This window comes from Schistocerca cancellata, chromosome 8 (assembly GCF_023864275.1).
Source record: "Schistocerca cancellata isolate TAMUIC-IGC-003103 chromosome 8, iqSchCanc2.1, whole genome shotgun sequence".
In the NCBI taxonomy this organism is placed as follows: Eukaryota; Metazoa; Arthropoda; class Insecta; order Orthoptera; family Acrididae; genus Schistocerca; species Schistocerca cancellata.
This window is the reverse complement of record NC_064633.1, coordinates 347,196,490-347,215,611: the sequence shown is the minus strand read 5'-3', so window position 1 is coordinate 347,215,611 and position 19,122 is coordinate 347,196,490. Positions and strand designations below refer to the sequence as shown.

Sequence of the window (19,122 nt, the reverse complement as noted above, 5' to 3'; positions counted from 1 at the left end):
ACGGATCGTGCAGCCACGTCTCGATCCCTGAGTCAACAGCTGGGGACGTTTGCAAGACAACAACCATCTGCACGAACAGTTCGACGACGTTTGCAGCAGCATGAACTATCAGCTCTAAGACCATGGCTGCGGTTACCCTAGACGCTGCATCACAGACAGGAGCGCCAGCGATGCTGTACTCAACGACGAACCTGGGTGCACGAATGGCAAAACGTCATTTTTTCGGATGAATCCAACTTCTGTTTACAGCATCATGATGGTCGCACCCGTGTTTGACGCCACCGCGCTGAACGCACATTGGAAACCTGTATTCGTCATCACCATACTGGCGTATCACCCGGCGTGATGGTACGGGGTGCCATTGGTTACACGTCTCGGTCACCTCTTGTTGTCATTGACGGCACTTTGAACAGTGGACGTTACATTTCAGATGTGTTACGACCCGTGGCTCTACCCGTCATTCGTTCCCTGCGAAACCCTACATTTCAGAAGGATAATGCACGACCGCATGTTGCAAGTCCTGTACGGGCCTTTCTGGATATAGAAAATGTTCGACTGCTGCCCTGGCCAGCACATTCTCCAGATCTCTCACCAACTGAAAACGTCTGGTCAATGGCTCGTCACAATACGCCAGTCAATACTCTTGATGAACTGTGGTATCGTGTTGAAGCTGTATGGACAGCTGTACCTGTACACGCCATCCAAGCTCTGTTTGACTCAATGCCCAGGCGTATCAAGGCCGTTATTACGGCCAGGGGTGGTTGTTCTGGGCACTGATTTCTCAGGATCTATGCACCGAAATTGCGTGAAAATGTAATCACATGTCAGTTCTAGCATAATATATTTGTCCTATGTATATCCGTTTATCATCTGCATTTCTTCTTGGTGTAGCAATTTTAATGGCCAGTAGTGTACATTACCTCTATTTGATTTTGTGTCGATACTCTGTGCTGCTCTGACCAGAAATCCTGTTCTTTAGTAACTGCACTTCACTAATTCTGACTATATCTAACTTCAACCCATCCATTATCTGTTTTTAATTCTCGAGACTGCGTGCCCAATCAGGGTATCTAATATTCCACTCTGACCGTAAAATGCCAGGTTTTGGTTTTTTTGATGACGACATCCTCCTGAGCAGTCTCCACCCGGAAATCCGAATGGTGGACTATTTTATCTCGGGAACATTTTACCTAGGAACATACCATCAACATATAACCATACTGTCGAGTTGCACGCCGTAGGGAAAAAAATAACGGCTGTAGTTTCCCATTGCTTTCAACTCTTCACAATACCAGCACAGAAAGGCCAGGTTGACTAATATAACACGGCCAGACCGTAGGCCCTGGAACTATTAAAACCATCAATAGAACTATATTTATTATGAAAATACTTACAATAATGAACTTAATTAATACAGTACCGTCAGTCTTCTGATAAATAAGCTACTCATAAAGAGTAACTATTAGATAATAATGGCACCTGGTTAGGAAAATTTTTGTGCAGTCTTTCGTAGAACGTATGTACATATGAAGTAAGCATAATTTTCTTAATTTTGTTAGATTTCATACTTCAGCTATAGTTTAATATTTGTTTTTTAATCCTTCGTCGCAATTTAATAATATACTATAATAAAAACCGTATCCATACAATAATATCTCATTTGATGGAAAAGTTCTTTTATTTGGAAAAGTTTCAGATTTTAAAAATCCAGGTTTTGGAAGTCTTTTATTATTGTCTTGATTTAAATAGATCGCAAGCCATGACATGCAGTGAGAGTGGAAGGAAAAACAATAGTACAACAAGCATTTTTTATCCATTTTGTTTTCAGTGTGTTTTCTTTTGTAGATATATTAAATTGCTAATGTAAGTCATCAAATCAACAATAAGAGAGCAAATATATACTTTGTTGAAAAATTAGTTACTGACATCACAACAGAACAATAGAATTTGAAGCTACACACATCTTCGTTTTAAGAAAAAAAGTTAGTGTTGTCACTAATGAGTCTCTTAAAGCTAATACAATGAAAGTATGCACTGTAAGTCGTCTACTGAAACATAAAAGTCCATTTTTCGCAATAAGTGGACGTTTTCAGACTTCCATACTACTAGTACAGTTGATCTAGTATCGATAAGCATCAGTTGCTTAGTATATCCAGTCACAGATAAGCACATTTGTTGCTAAATGTGAGCTTTTGGGGAGGATAAAAGTCAGAATTGATGTACTTGCATCTCCAAACATGTTCAGAATATAAAACGTTAAACATTGTCCAAGATAATGCAAATCGATATTCTCTGAAGGACATGCAGAAATAAGGAATTTCCATTTTCTTTCTTGTGCCACACGTGTTGACGTTGACGGCTACAATGCGGAGAAATGTTACTGAACACAACAGCGTACTGTTACCTAAGTAAGAGTAATAAATACATTTTAATACTGGCTTCGTTATGGTTATCAGATTCTGGCCTTTTCAAAACAGATGTTCAACAGTCACTTTTGAGGGCTGCGCGTCGTTGTAGGAGATTTCTCTGTGCGTTAGACAGGCATTATTTCATGCCAGAAATCCATTCGCTGCTTGTACACACTCTGCTTCATTTCAAAGATATTCGTGATGTGCATGTAATTCTGGTCGCTGTTGTTGAACGCCGTCCATTCGATTGATTCACCCTCGGGGGATGGTGTGCTGGAACAAAAAGGAAAAGAGTACTGTACTACATCAGAGCCACACAGTTACATTTCTCTTCAACTCTCGCTTTCTTACTAGGACAGAGCGAGCTGTCGCAATGATAAGACACTGGACGATGCTTCAAAGACCCGTGCAGTCATTAAGATTTAGGTTTACCGTGATTTCCTAAACCACTTAAGACACTCCCTTTCACGATAGCGCTCTCTATAGAGAAGCAAGATTTGGCACGGGTCCTGGGAGCGGGAGGGCTCGCCGGTACAAGACGTGTCAGCTGTATTGCCGAAAGAAGCATACGGCGCGCAGTGGGACGAAGATCAAGCAATTTTGGATAGTGGTATCTTAAATTAAAGACAACAATTGCAGTTTAAGTTGTAATAAACAAGTAAAGTTCTGTTTAGCAATACGAGATATGTTGATAAACATGTTCAGCATTTAAGGAAGTAGACGATTACAGTGAACATAATAACTAATGGGTTACAATGTAAAGGAAACAGCTGAAAGTAGACATATGACAAGAAATATACGTAAGAACGAATTAAATGAGCAAGCTAATCACTGATCTCTTCATCCACAGTTAGCTGACTACAAGACAACACAGGGAAACCAAAACGCATTAAAACGACGCAAAATTAGTAAATGCTAGTATTTTATTACATTTAAATGCGAACATTTTAGGTTAGGCTTTACCGTGACTGTTACTGACATTAAATGAAACAACAAGTTCACTGTTACCAGTCACCGTTTTATTATTTCCACGATGCGTTTCAAAGGTTTAAACCTCCATCATCGGGTGGATTTACATTACTTAGAATGACATTTGTGTGTGTGTTGTGTTACGCTTTTTTGTCTTTTAATCCCAATCAAATAGTGTCATCTATATATGATTTTACTGCTGTAGCCAATATGATTATTGTACTTCAGATTTGTAAATTTTCACCTGATTGTTATTAACAAGTATGAAGTTTAAGCCGTTCTAACATTTCACCTGATTGTATAAACGAGTACGAATGTTAAGCTGTTTTAAATTGTCAAAATAGGATTTATATGCCACCTGAAGTACACACATTTATATTCGACATCTCAAAGCAAACATCTCCAAATGCTTTAAACAATTATTCTGTAATAATGTTGTTACGTTGCATATTCTTTGCACTCTGCGATTATGTCTTCTCTTCTGATATACGAACCTTGCACCCAGCAGATTCCAGACGCACAATTTGTTTACAAATGTGACAGTATACATATGATGTGTTACGACAGTGAAAGGAACGTGTGAGCACTGGAGGTACTCTAGTTTATTTATTTAATATTTAACATTAGATATCACTTTAATTTTTGTCAGAAGAAATCCAAAACCATGTTCTGAAATAGTGTCTTGTTTCTCCACTAGGCAGTGCCACAAGTTCCTCCAAGAAAGCGTAACACAACACACACACAAGTTTCATTCTAACTAATGTAAATCCACCCGATGATGGAGGTTTAAACCTTTGAAACGCGACATGGAAATAATAAAACGGTGACTGGTAACAGTAAACTTGTTGTTTCATTTAATTTTATTATTTCTTCTTCGATTTCTTTGCCTCTCCTCGTACAAGATCCTCAGGAACGACTGAATGAGCACAATCTCAAATCATATTTCAAATTATTCTGTGATATGGAACATCTCAGACACAGTATCCATATTTTCATCAGGGAAAAGAACTGGTCTCAGTCATTCCTTCATTCGAACAAACTAAGCATGCGTGCTGCAGAGGTATGAAATTTCGGGATAAATGTTTATAGAGGTCACTTAGAATCTTTCTGGTCTGATATCTGTCTTTTAATTCCATATGATTGGATTTCAACGATCTAAATTTGTAGTACGTGGCTGACAGACTCGTCATCAACAGTGCACTTCGTGGCAAAAATTCCTGATATGTGTCGTCAGAACCTTTTCCCAAATCCGTTACGCAACTTTCTTAGAAGGCTTAAACACTCTCCAAACTTTATATCAGTGGCAACATTGCTCGCTGCAGACAATATTGGAAAGTATGTGAGATTTCTAGCCTCCATTCGCCTTTCCCAGAGAAAGAGAGAGTTTCATCTCTTCGTGTCGAGGTCGTCGCAAATTTTATGGTACATTAAACATTTTGCATAATTACCACCACCGGAAGTAAGGTGCAGATCTTCCCATGGGCTACTGGAAACAGTTGGCGTTGAAGGTCTGCTGTTAGAGAAACACGCTTCGTCTGCCATTTAGCAGTGCACGAACTTTTGTTCATAAGAGTGTCTGTGTTTACCTCTGTGCCGTGAATTTCAAATTCGCGGGACGTTCCCGCCCAGCCAAGTGTGGTTGCACTATTCCGGCGCTTGACTTTAGCCAAAGGGTACGATCAGCGGAGTTTGTACTGCAGCTAGCACCACACGGTATTGTGTGGGAGGCGATGGACGTCAGTCACCTACCCCACTTGAAAGGAGGAACATCTGCCAGAAGGCAACGCCGTGATAGCCGTGGCGTGGTCGGGAATACTGCGGCGGGTCCGCAGTATTCATCATGGTGCCTGGCCGAGTTGGGGGGCGGTTGTCGAGGTTGGTGGAAGTGGGATGAGCTGGGAGATGTGGACAACGGAGCGGGAGTAGAGGCGACATCTAAGAGAGCCTCCATCAGACGCTTCTGAGGCCAGCAGCAAGCGAGTCCCGAGTGGCGTCGATGCGTTTGAAGGCGCACTGCAGGACTGAAGCATCTCAGTGGGCCACAGTTGGAGCTGTGAGGGTGGAGTGAAGCAGTCAGCAGGTCACTGGGAAGAAAGTGAACTCTAAAAAACCGTCTGTGAGCTGGTGGGCTGAAGTGCCTGGATATCTGAAATCTTTATAGGTCGATGCAGTGTGCGCCCGTCTGGTGTGGACACAATGGGCTAGGAAGGTACTAAGAGTTTTTACTCGGTGGCGATAGGATAGCGGCTACAGGAGAGGTACAGACAAGGGCTTCGGTGATCGCTTTAGTGGCTGGCAGTGATTTCGGTCAGCTGGTCGAATTATGTGTTTGTAAAATTAGTACAGTCTGGAACCGCGCGACCGCTACGGTCGCAGGTTCGAATCCTGCCACGGGCATGGATGTGTGTGATGTCCTTAGGTTAGTTAGGTTTAAGTAGTTCTAAGTTCTAGGGGACTGATGACCTTAGAAGTTAAGTCCCATAGTGCTCAGAGCCATTTGAACCATTTTTTTGTAAAATTAGTACAAGTTAACGAATGTTGGGAGCTGTATTTCGCATGACAGGACCATAAACACGGTACTGTGTGTCTGGTTTGATGCATTTTCTTGCACGCAGGGAGTACGCGTTTATACCTCTCTTGAGGAGGGCTCTGTGAATTCTGTTGTGATCATTACGCTGCGAGCTTGATTAAGATTACATGTAGGGGAACGACGATTAGTATGGGCGGCGGGTAATATGAATCGCTTCGTGTTTCTCGAGTTTACCGCATAACAGCGTGTAAGCGTACTGTCATATCGCTGGCTTAGTTGCGGAGTGTCTTTGCCGGCAGCGAGTTTTGCAGAGTCGAGCGCGGGACACGGAACTGTTATGTTGTGTTGTGGGTAGCTCTGCATATGAGAGGCATTGTTAGTATGGACGTTGAAGTATTGCTACAAGTACTATTACAGTAAAGTGATGAAATATGGAAGTGATTCAGAGGAAAGTGCGTCAAGATATAATTAAAAATGAGCAGTGCCGCCGATAACGTATTTGTGTATCCTCTCGTTGTGTGTCGTACCATACAGTATCAATCATCCGCGCCGTGTTCAGTCTCCCAGAATGAACTAATGTAATCAGTAAAAATTAGTACCACAAAAGAGTGCAATCATTTGCCAGTGTCTTGTAGCGAGCGTGAGAAAGTGCGTTCGGTCATCGAGTTTCCGCATCATCAACAATCAGCCGCGTCGCGACTGTTTCGCGCACGCTCGTACAACTGAGAACTGAGAACTGAATAATTTACTCTATAAACAGTGTTATATCATTACTAGTGTCAAGGAGGACTGGTACCAAAAGAAATCTGTGTATGCGTGGCGAGCATAAGAACTTTCGTTCGGTTATTCGGATTCCGCATCAACAATCATCCGCGCCGTGTTCTGTTACGCGTACGCTCGTCAGAGTGATATTGTGGACTGGTTGTCATCCATTAATTGGGGTAAACACTTATGACTTAGAATGTAAACAGTGCAGCCTGCGATTTTCCTTTATCGTCTCAGAAAATAGTTGTTCATACCAGACGTAGGACAGTGTTGTGTTTTAACGTTGAGTGGCTCCCCTAAACCCACTTACATATATCTATAGATAATTTCAGACAAGGCAGCAGCAGGGTGGAGCAGAACAATATGACCGCCGCGGGAGTATAAGGTACGTGGTGTGGACAGGGCGCACGGTCCGAAAAGCGACAACCAGTTTAAGAGTGCCCCCCCCCCCCGACAAAACGCCATTTGTATCCCCGGGCGTGTTAGAAGCTGACGCATGCAGCGTTTGGAATAAAGTGGAATAAAGTGCAGACATCACTCTGGAATTTTGTGGAACATGTGTGATGCAGTAATTGATTCTGTGTTACAAGCGAATTTTATTTGGTTCCGAGTTTAGTAGCTGGTGAACGGTGTTTACACTTTCAAAAGTAAGAAGTATTTTATCTCACGAGGATTAACAATAATTAAGTAGTCTGTTGTGGATTGTAATGAAATTCTCCCTACTCAAATCAGTTTCTGTTATCACCATGATTTAATGTGCAACATTAGGTAGCATAGGCCATACCACAGTCAGGTGATAATCAACATGTACCTAATTTTTTATTTTGTTTTTCAGGCACGATGCCAAGGTTCAAAGAGGAACGTACTGGTGAGGGTAGAGGGGCTTGATGCCAGAATGTCCTGAAACAAGCGGAAGGTGAAATCGAAATGGTTGCTGTCCGTTGTTTTAATAATCGGAAAAGGAGATGAAAACCACTGTGGAGAATCAGCAGATATTTGTGACACCTCATATGGGATTTTTCTAATCAACATTTGTAGAAATCTACGAAGAAATGCGTGAATCACGTTCGAGAAAATTAGATTCCCTATTAATGTCGCGCGCTAAGACTGAGTCTCACAAGTTGGCATACGATTTGCCAAAAAGTTTAAAAATGACTCATAGATTTAACAGAGAAGAGAAACTGACACTTAAAAATTTCTGTCAAAACTTAATGAAGAAGCACTGGAAACTGTCTTGTAGAAAATTTCAGTTCACAAACATCATATATTGTGTCAGATTCAACCGATCACAAAGTTGAAAGGTTTTCCAACGAACTGTTCTTTTACTATCTTGTATTTCTGATATATAAACAGTTTAATTTATTCGTGAACCACAAAAAACTTTTTTATTTTAAAACATATGTTTTGTTTTATGGCGCATGCTACACGACACATTTCTTAACATCTCGCACTGTAAGATTTAGAAAAATTTTTCTTGCTGTGGGTCTTTTTGGTTATGAATCTTCTTTTTCACCATTTACATCAAAACAAATATTCAAGTAAAGGTTGTATACAGCTGTGTATTATTTCAAAACAACAACAAAAGTTAATAGGATTAGCAGGAATGAGTATTTGGTGGAGGGAGAAGTTGATTTTATTCTGGGTACACACTGCTGTAAAGTTTGAGGATTGCGAGTATGATTTTGTGGTTGTCATTATTTTCTCACTGAGTGACCATCGTTATTTTCTGCTTGACTATGTTTCATGGACCAAGAGGCCGAGTATTATGAGATGTACGTTGTTTTGTTATTGCCCCCTGTTTAGCTGTAGTATTGTGAGATGTATATTGTTTTGTTACTGACCTTGAATTTTGCTATTTTTGGGAAGGTATTTAATATCAGATTCGCTTACTACTGTATTGGAAGAAATTTTAATTTATTTACAGTTGTCTGATGCCGAATTTCTCAAGGACTGTAGCGGGCAAGAGATTTGAGTTTACTCTAGCTAATTTTAAATTTTTTTGAACTGTTGGAGAATTTGTTTGTGTTTAATAAATATGTTTTTTATAATAAGCCCACTTCTGCAAAACACTCAGCCCAAACCCGACTCTACCCAGATGCTACGCTACACCTCCGACTGTTCCGCGTTCCTGATCACCCGAGCTGAATTGCCCTGGCATAAGGTAAATGACGAGATGGTTCTTTTGGAAGGGCACAGCCGATTTCTTTCCTTGCAATTTTTACCTGTGCGTAGACTTCTGGTGATTGTACACATTCCTCTCAGTCATCTTAGCTAACGAAACGTAGTGTGTAACGGTACATTTAAGTTTCATTTTCTTATTTGTATTGCTTTCATTTAAACTTCGTCACACTATTTCCAAGATATTTCGAACAGATTAGTTTAATTCAGCGTAGTCAATCAGTTCGTATTACCTTTACTTAAAACTGTTACTGTATCTTTAAACAGTTGTTTTTCTCGTATTTGAAAGCGGGTATTGTACAGACATAATCGAAGGGGCAGTTCCTTAACAAAAGTTCTCTGTTGGGTACACAATAAAAGGTGCTGCAAATATGAGAAAAGCAAATGAAAATAATACTTCTATTACAAAAAGCATATCCATGTGCAAGTAGTATCTGACTTTTTGAATGTCGTATCTTTATTGATTTGTCCTATTTGGTTAACGGAGCAACAGAAGAACAGTACTGTTAATTTAATAATTATTCCAAATTATGCAAAACTGTAAGACTGTAAAATCTATTAACCTCATCGACTACCTCCACTCCCCGCTCCCAACCCCATGTTAACTGATCGACGTTACCTCCCCACCTTAGAAAAAAGTCGGCAACCACAATTTTACAGAAATGTAACTGGCTCTGTCATACCACCAATAGAGACTAATTCTAAGAGTTTGCCTAGCAACGACTGAGTTGTCAGATATGTTCCACGCTTAACCAGCACGCTGATAAGTAGGGAAAATATTTTGATTTACTTTGTCATTTTTTGAGTCAAGATTAATTACTTTTAATTTGCTTTAGTAGACCATCATGTAGGAGGCAAAACAGTACATAAATTCTGATTAGGAAGGTAGCAGCATTAAAATACAGAGGGCGAAATGTAATCTTCGATTTATATAGCAACCAGAATCCAGTTATAAGAGCCGATGGACATGAAAGAGAAGCTGTAGTTGAGAGAGGAATGAGACACGATTGTACCCTCCCCCACTATTACTCAAACTGTCAAAGACCCTAAAGGATTTGGAACATCAATCGAAGGGAATGGAAAGTGTGATGAAAAGGGGTTACAAGAGGAGCATCAACCAAAGGAAACAAAAATAATGGAACTCACTCTACTGAAATCAGACGATGCCGAGTGAATTAGATTAGGAATTGAGACACTAAAACTAGCCGATGAGTATTGATATTTTGACAAAAAAATGGCTTCAGTAGAAAGTTTATAAAATACAGACTGGCAAGGCCCAAAAAACTTTCCTAAAAAGAGAAATTTGTTAACAGTTAGAAGTCTCTTCTGAAGTCATTTGCCTGGAGTATAGCTTTGTTTGGAAGTGAAATGTGGACAATACGCTGTTCAAAGAAGAACAGAATAGTAGCTTTTGAAATGTGGTGCTACGGAAGAAAGCTGAAGATCAAATAAGTAGATCGGATAATTATTAAAGATATACTGAATCGACTTCGAGAGAAAAAAATGATGACGCAACTTCACTAAAGCGGCTGTTGACGGGATACAATGTCTGTTTAGTAATGAAAGGAAGTATGAAAGGTTAGAATAATAAAAGGAGACCAAGGTGTGACTAAGTAATCACAGTAAAACAAATGTAAGATGGAGTAGCTACGCAGAGATGAAGGGGATTGTATTGTGTTTACTGACCTGGAGAGCTGTATCAAACCAGTCTTTTGACTGAAGACAACATTAACAACAACGAAAAAATCAGTTATGTTGTAAGAAACGAGGTTCTTGGCACATGCTATGCTTACCCGTATTTTACGAAGTTGGCCCACAATCTAACCATGTTTGTCCTTAGCTGGATGAATTCTTCGTCAGGGTTCCTGACTAGTCCTGAAAAGAGCACCGACCGTTGTGATCCATGAGGAGTTCCTGTGAGAAAAGAAGAAACTTAGCCAGCACATTCTCATACACGCATTAAGCTAAAACACAATATATCAAATAGACACTAGTCCAGAGTGTTCCGACGATCGGTATACGTAACATTACAGTACTTAAGTAGGTATAGAATTTTCTGAATCAAGTCGTGACCTCATAGATATTAACTATCACCTTTACATATGAATAAAAAATCAAACTAATTAATACACTAAAGTGGAAAGAATATCTAATTACGCCACAGGATGCAATACGCTTAGTAACTAAACAGCTGTCTTTTGGAAATGAAACTCCAAAGTAGTAACACCTATAAAATAATGGATAATGACACTGTTCAAAATGGTTGCACCATAGAGATTAAGATGGGGCCTCCACAAACCTATATTGCCACCGATGAGAACTTTATTTTGGAAGACACTATGATCTTCAGTGATAGTTAACTTGAGCTTTTAGTCAGTTTTGCACTGTGCGGCATTCCAGACAAATAGCGTAGCATACGTTTACGTTTCCAGTTTTTTACGTTTTCTTACATAAAATTCTAGTGTAACTCACCTGTGACAAAGGAAGTGTGTGTTACACAATATCTTGTAGCAAAATTGTACTCACTCTTCATTCCATTCTATCGTTTTATTTGTTCTATCAAACGACGAGCTTTCAGTAAATATCAGTGACCATTAAACTTACTCAAGGAGGGGAAAACTACACTTAACACTTATCACAGACTACTAATCTAAATCAAACTATAACTAATATCAACATATATATTGGAAAATATCGTGTCTATGGTCAATGTTTTGTTTTCTTTCTTCCCGTACTGATCAATTTATGGGGGCTTTGCACATGTTCAGCTAACTACATTCGTAACGGTAGCCTTTTGTATGATACGGTTTTAGGAAAGAAAGAAGATAATTAGGCCGGCCGCGGTGGCCGTGCGGTTCTAAGCGCTCCAGTCCGGAGCCGCGCTGCTGCTACGGTCGTAGGTTCGAATCCTGCCTCGGGCATGGATGTGTGTGATGTCCTTAGGTTAGTTAGGTTTAAGTAGTTCTAAGTTCTAGGGGACTGATGACCACAGCAGTTGAGTCCCATAGTGCTCAGAGCCATTTGAACCATTTTTTTGAAGATAATTAGAGATTGGCGACGCACAGACAATGATGAGGTAATTGGACGGAATATTAACTGAGATGGACAAAGCTCTGGTAGGAAATTGGGGGTTGTCTTGTAGAGGAATTACTCCAGCATTTATCTGGAGTGACTGATGAGAGTGCGAAAAATCTAAACCGGAGTGGCCGAACGGCAGTCTGCACTACGTCTGATATTTCAAATGTCGTACAGCCACATAAAATCAGTATGTGATGTAAGCTATATATTTTGCGATAGTAAAATTATAAATGTAAATACCATAAACTAATAATCAAAACATTATAACTTATCACACTTTTTTTACATTTTTCTGACGGAAAATACGTGAACCCACCACACTGTTGATTAATGAAGAATATATCGTATTTTCTCTAGGCACAAACGTATTTCCATGACTACACTGTATATCAGGAAGCAAAAACAAACAAAATATGATCTTCAACCGCAAGATGCGTATAGAATTCAGACTTAACTTCGCCATTGTGCCAACTACATTTATTTATTTGTTCAGACCAAGTTATTGCATACTTTCTTTAACTTATTTATCCTGTTATCAGTTTTATCGGTTTAGCTGGTACTTGTCCGACGAAACCTATTTTAGACAGCTGGTGCTGTTATTAGGGCATAGATATAGCAGTGTACGACCCACCTCCAAGACATTAATGAAGTTCTACAATCAGTTCGAGAACGCTGACGCCACACATCTTGATATATTTCTTAGTGTAGGGACACATTTTGCACGTATGACGCCTGCCGCTTGGGTTCTGAAGACCGCCCTTGGCTCCTTTCACCAGAAGGCTAATTTGGTGAAGGCAGTTAGCACCGCAAGAGTTGTGCAGGCTAAGCCGTCTCTTTGTAGCATCGTGCCCAGGGCCGATCGCGGTCCTCTGCTTTGGAGCACAGTGGAAGGTCTAAACCAGAGCTCGTACGACTCTGCGACTGTATGGGACGCGAATTTCTCGAGCTCCGCTATCGGGTGGAGGAAGCTGATACTAGTGTATCGGAGTACGTGTGGCGTGCACATGGGTTTTTTATGTTAGAGAAACCCCTCACCCCTTTCGGATGAGAGTCGAATTGCCTTTCAGAATCGAAGTTACATCAGCCATAATACTCTCAGAGGATGCTCGCCTCATAGGTCGGGTATAGTAAAGGTTAACATGATATTAGTAAACTGCAGGAACAACCAAGGAAAAGTATCGATTATTGAACGTTATAATGCCCAGATAGTATTGGGAACAGAAAAGTCGTTGATACCGGAAGTTATTAGCGGCGAAATACTAAGTTCAGATTGGAATATTTATCGTAAGGATAGGTTAGTTGCCAATGGTTGTGGCGTATTTATTGCATTAAAGAACTGGAAAATAACTAGCGAGGTTACCACGGATCCAGAAAGTAACTCAACCTAGGTGACGTTAGGCGTCAGAAGCTGGTCAAATGTGGGAATCGGATGCTTTTATAGACCTCTTGAGTCAGGAGCTGTAGTGGTATAGCTCTTCAGAGAGAACTCACAGAATATCGTTAACGATTTTCCTGATCATGCTGTTGTAATGGGGGTGACTTCAGCTTGCCAGCTATAGATTGGAACACTCATGCTATCAAAATTGGTGCATAGACAGGTTTTCGTATGACATTATTCTGGATGTCTTCTCTGAAAATCGTTTTGAACAGATAGAGAACTAATTTGTGAAAGTAGCGTCTTGGACCTCCTAGCAACCAACAGTCCGGAACGTATGAGTTTACGTACAGGAAACTATCAGTGAGCACCAGGTTTTAAGAGAGGCTATGACTACTGGTTTTATGGGATGTTAAGAAAGGTAGGAAGATTTCTTTGCTTAGCAAGAGTGACAGAAGCAATTTGCAGAGTATTTGAGTAGTCAGAATCAAATATTCAGTGATAAGGACGAAGATGTGGAGAGCAAATGGAAAAAAATTCAAAAGCATCTTTCAATATGTCTTAAAGAAGCGTATTCCGAAGAAGGTCTTAAGGGATCTGAATGACCTACCGTAGTGTAATAGCCGTGATAGGAAACTGCTCCGAACTTCCTCTCAGACTGAAGAAATGTCAAAACATAGCTGACAAACAAAAGCTGAACGATGCGAAAATAAGTGTAAGGCGAGCAATGAGAGAAAATCTCAATGACTGTGAAAGTAAAATTTTGTTTACTGATCTGGATAAGATCTCTAGGAGGTTCTGGTCTTATGCAAAATCAGCAAGCGCTTGGAAATCATCTCTTCATTCGCTCAGAGACTATACTGGCACTGAAACAGAAGATAACAGAGAGAAGCCCGAAATACTGGATTCGATCTTCCGAAATTGTTATGCCGCGGAAGATCGTAATGCAGTCCTTTCTTTCAATCTTCGTACGAATGTCAGATTTTGAGATAACCAATCGCAGAACAGAAAAGCAACTTCAATCCCTTATTAGTGAAAAGAACCAGATGAGTTATCTATGAGATTCTATAAAGATTATAAGAAAGAATTTGCTCCCTTTCTAGCAGCAATTTATCGCACAGCTGGAGCAATGAAGGGTACCAGCGACTGGCAAAAAGCGTATGTCATTCCCGTAGGACAGATGCACACAATTATAGACCTGTATCGTGGACCTCATCTGTTGTAGATTATGAAAGATGTTTTATGCATAAGTATTTTGACGTTTTTGGAGAACGAATATCTCCTCTATAAATATCATCATGGATTCTGCGAACAGAGATCTTGCGAAACTCCTCCACGAGACCCATAGCGCTGTAGAGAACGGTGCTGAGGTTGGCACCGTGTTCGTTGGCTTCAGGAAGGCGTTTGACACCGTCCCGCACTGCCGTTTAGTGAAAAAAAGTACGAGTTTATCGAGCATTGGACCAGATTTGAGACTGCATTCGAGACTTCCTTCCAGTCAGCACTCAACACATCGCTCTTAAGGGAACAAAATTGACAGATGTAAAGATTATTTCCGCAGTACCGCTAGGAAATGTGACGGGAATGTTATTGTTTACAATGCAAATAAACGATCCAGTACAAAGCTTCGGATGCTACTTTAGACTGTTCACAGATGATTCGATTGCCTGTAACAAAGTAGCAACGCCAGAAGACACGAAGGTGATCGCTCATGATAAGCGAGAAATCTGGGTTTGAGCCCCGGTGCGGCACAAATTTTCACATGTCACTAATGGGTAGTGTATCTATAACTAATAAAGATGATGCCAAGAAATCTGCAGTCAGCGAATATATTTCGAACCACACAAGGAAGTCTTGCCTATGGTGTTTCCGAGCGCATGATCGGCAACAATATCGGTGTCTGGAAGCAAAGTGTTCTTTATGTGGGAAGCAAGGCTGTATTCAAAGTGTCTTCAAAGCCCCGCGCCAGGTAATTTTCAAGGTCGAATTCAAACTCTGTGTCCTCGAAAGTGAATGATGTTATTGCCACGCCTATGCGCAGTGACCCTCAGCGGCTCAACCTGTTTGTCAGTGCAGACGATCTCAAGGTTAAATGGTTATTTGACACTTCAATAGTGAATCCATTGTCACACTACATAAAATTTTTCTTTAAAAAAAAAGGTGGTTACGTTACCGGTTTCAACGAACTGCGTCATCATTTCAAAATGTAAAACGTCAGTTGGAGAATATATAATGTATGTACACTCCTGGAAATGGAAAAAAGAACACATTGACACCGGTGTGTCAGACCCACCATACTTGCTCCGGACACTGCGAGAGGGCTGTACAAGCAATGATCACACGCACGGCACAGCGGACACACCAGGAACCGCGGTGTTGGCCGTCGAATGGCGCTAGCTGCGCAGCATTTGTGCACCGCCGCCGTCAGTGTCAGCCAGTTTGCCGTAGTATACGGAGCTCCATCGCAGTCTTTAACACTGGTAGCATGCCGCGACAGCGTGGACGTGAACCGTATGTGCAGTTGACGGACTTTGAGCGAGGGCGTATAGTGGGCATGCGGGAGGCCGGGTGGACGTACCGCCGAATTGCTCAACACGTGGGGCGTGAGGTCTCCACAGTACATCGATGTTGTCGCCAGTGGTCGGCGGAAGGTGCACGTACCCGTCGACCTGGGACCGGACCGCAGCGACGCACGGATGCACGCCAAGACCGTAGGATCCTACGCAGTGCCGTAGGGGACCGCACCGCCACTTCCCAGCAAATTAGGGACACTGTTGCTCCTGGGGTATCGGCGAGGACCATTCGCAACCGTCTCCATGAAGCTGGGCTACGGTCCCGCACACCGTTACGCCGTCTTCCGCTCACGCCCCAACATCGTGCAGCCCGCCTCCAGTGGTGTCGCGACAGGCGTGAATGGAGGGACGAATGGAGACGTGTCGTCTTCAGCGATGAGAGTCGCTTCTGCCTTGGTGCCAATGATGGTCGTATGCGTGTTTGGTGCCGTGCAGGTGAGCGCCACAATCAGGACTGCATACGACCGAGGTACACAGGGCCAACACCCGGCATCATGGTGTGGGGAGCGATCTCCTACACTGGCCGTACATCACTGGTGATCGTCGAGGGGACACTGAATAGTGCACGGTACATCCAAACCGTCATCGAACCCATCGTTCTACCATTCCTAGACCGGCAAGGGAACTTGCTGTTCCAACAGGACAATGCACGTCCGCATGTATCCCGTGCCACCCAACGTGCTCTAGAATGTGTAAGTCAACTACCCTGGCCAGCAAGTTCTCCGGATCTGTCCCCCATTGAGCATGTTTGGGACTGGATGAAGCGTCGTCTCACGCGGTCTGCACGTGCAGCACGAACGCTGGTCCAACTGAGGCGCCAGGTGGAAATGGCATGGCAAGCCGTTCCACAGGACTACATCCAACATCTCTACGATCGTCTCCATGGGAGAATAGCAGCCTGCATTGCTGCGAAAGGTGGATATACACTGTACTAGTGCCGACATTGTGCATGCTCTGTTGCCTGTGTCTATGTGCCTGTGGTTCTGTCAGTGTGATCATGTGATGTATCTGACCCCAGGAATGTGTCAATAAAGTTTCCCCTTCCTGGGACAATGAATTCACGGTGTTCTTATTTCAATTTCCAGGAGTGTATATATAACTGATGTTATACATTTTAAATGACGACGTCGTTCGTTGAAGCCGGTACTATAACACCTTTTTTTTAAAGAAAAATTTTGTCTACTGGTTTTTCTGGTTTCGCTATTGTTGTGTCAAATAAAGATTTAACTAATACTAGAGTCACACTCTTTTACGACAGTTATGTCGGAATATAGAATCGATTTCAAGGTGTCAAACGACACGCAAATAAGTTATTTGTTCATATGCGTGTGACTAATAGTGATGTGAAATTACAGTTAGGTACTGGTACAGTGTTTAACCACGCATCGAATGAATGATTACGTAGTCGTCGGCTACAACAGCCTCTTGCCACAATGTCACCTCTTGATGATGAGGGTATCCCTGTATTGGGAGTGTGTAGTCTGCCTTTCACTCTTCGCAATACTACAAAAACAGGACCTTCCAGTGTGATATGTTCTCCATTTTCGGTATGGAAATATGTGATTTATTTGGTTTGTCTATACAAGGTAATGTCCTACAAGTGAATGCGGCTGTGCCTCAAGCTAGCATTGATACATTGTGCCCTAAGCACAGCCAGTTGTTTGACGGAGGTTTAGGCAAGGAATCAGACTTTGAGGCTCATATCACTCTGAAAGACAACGCGCAGCCCACGGCCTGTCCCTTATGCTCTTTAGAACCAGGTTTCTAAAAAGTTACAGCGATGGCGGGACTGCGATGTGATAAAACCTGTGTCAGCTAGCCGGTGGGCGCCCTCTTGGTCTTTATTACGAAGCCGTCGGGTGGGTGAAGGCTACGTGCAGATTTTAAGGCTACTGTGAGTCCACAAACCGTCAGTAATTCGTTCCCGTTGCCCCGCCCAGACGAGCTCATGAACAAAGTGGAACACAGTCACGTTTTTTCCAAAAATTGTGCCGACCGTTGTGGCCGAGCGGTTGTAGGAGCTTCAGTCCGGAACAGCGCTGCTGCTACGTTCGCAGGTTCAAATCCTGCGTCGGGCATGGATGTGTGTGATGTCCTTACGTTAGTTAGGTTTAAGTAGTTCTACGTCTAGGGGACTGATGACCTCAGATGTTAAGTTCCATAGTGCTCAGAACCATTTGAACCATTTTTTGAACAAAAAATTGTCTTGCAAGACGGATATTTGCAAGCGCCATTGGACGATACATCCACGAAGCTTATTATTATTATATATCAGGGTCGATTCCAGTTTCAAAGATTGCATTTCGGCAGGGCCTCAGTGCACACGATCTCTCAGAGGCTTTTAGAGCAGCTTACGTCAGAAGTTGCTCACTGTGCTTATTACTTGGACGCTACAGTAACTTCTGGTCAGACACCAGCTGAACATTTGCAGATTTTAGATTCGTTGTTCAAAGTGTTATCAGAAATAGGTGTAAAGTGCAATATGTCAAATTGTTCCGTTTCCAATACTGAAATGGAGTACAATTGGACAAGTTGTTAACGCACAGTGCTTTCATCCTTTACAGTCTCCCTTGAGTGCTATGAGGGGTTTGCCTGCATCCAAGAATGTCAAAGCACTGTAAGCAGTGATAGGCAAATTATGTTATTACATTCTTTTTATTCCTCACACAGCAGAGATCACTGCTCCCTTGAATCGCTTGCATCGAAAACGGGTTTCTTTTGCATGATCTGTCACACCACTTTTCAGCCACTGAAGGATGTCGTATTCAGAGATGGTTGTCTCGTTCACCTCGACACTAATAAACCAGTCATTCTTGCTGTGGGTGTCTCATCTTATGATACTGGCGCTGTGTTGTCAAACAGAATAGGATCCACTGACAGGCCACCGAAACTATGTACAATGCGATTATAGTCAGTCAAAACAGGCGGCCGTCCCCCTCATGTATGAGGGCGGGGGGGGGGGGGGGGAGGGGTTACCAAATTGCACCAATATTTCTCTTGGGGACGAAATTCAAATTGCTCTGAGCACAATGGGACTTAACATCTGAGGTCATCAGTCCCCTAGAACTTAGAACTACTTAAACCTAACTAACCTAAGGACATCACACACATCCATGCCCGAGGCAGGATTCGAACCTGCGACCATAGCGGTCGCGCGGTTCCAGACTGAAGCGCCTATAACCGCTCGGTCATATCGGCCGGCTCTTTTGGGGACGTTTCGGTTTCATTATGGACGGCCCTATTTAA

The 19,122-nt window shown here is 42.1% G+C and overlaps 1 protein-coding gene across 1 annotated transcript in view; it reads right to left on the bottom strand.

The window, feature by feature from the left end:
• Positions 1-1,696: 1,696 nt before the first annotated feature.
• LOC126095146 (acetylcholinesterase-like) overlaps positions 1,697-19,122 on the bottom strand; it is a 118,439-nt gene continuing 101,013 nt past the window's right edge. Inside the window, exons 10-11 of the mRNA XM_049909866.1 lie at positions 10,644-10,764; positions 1,697-2,681 (exon numbers count right to left, since the gene is read on the bottom strand). Of these exons, the coding sequence (XP_049765823.1) occupies positions 2,534-2,681; positions 10,644-10,764 (269 nt within the window). The 3' untranslated portion in view covers positions 1,697-2,533. The remainder of the gene's footprint in view (positions 2,682-10,643; positions 10,765-19,122) is intronic.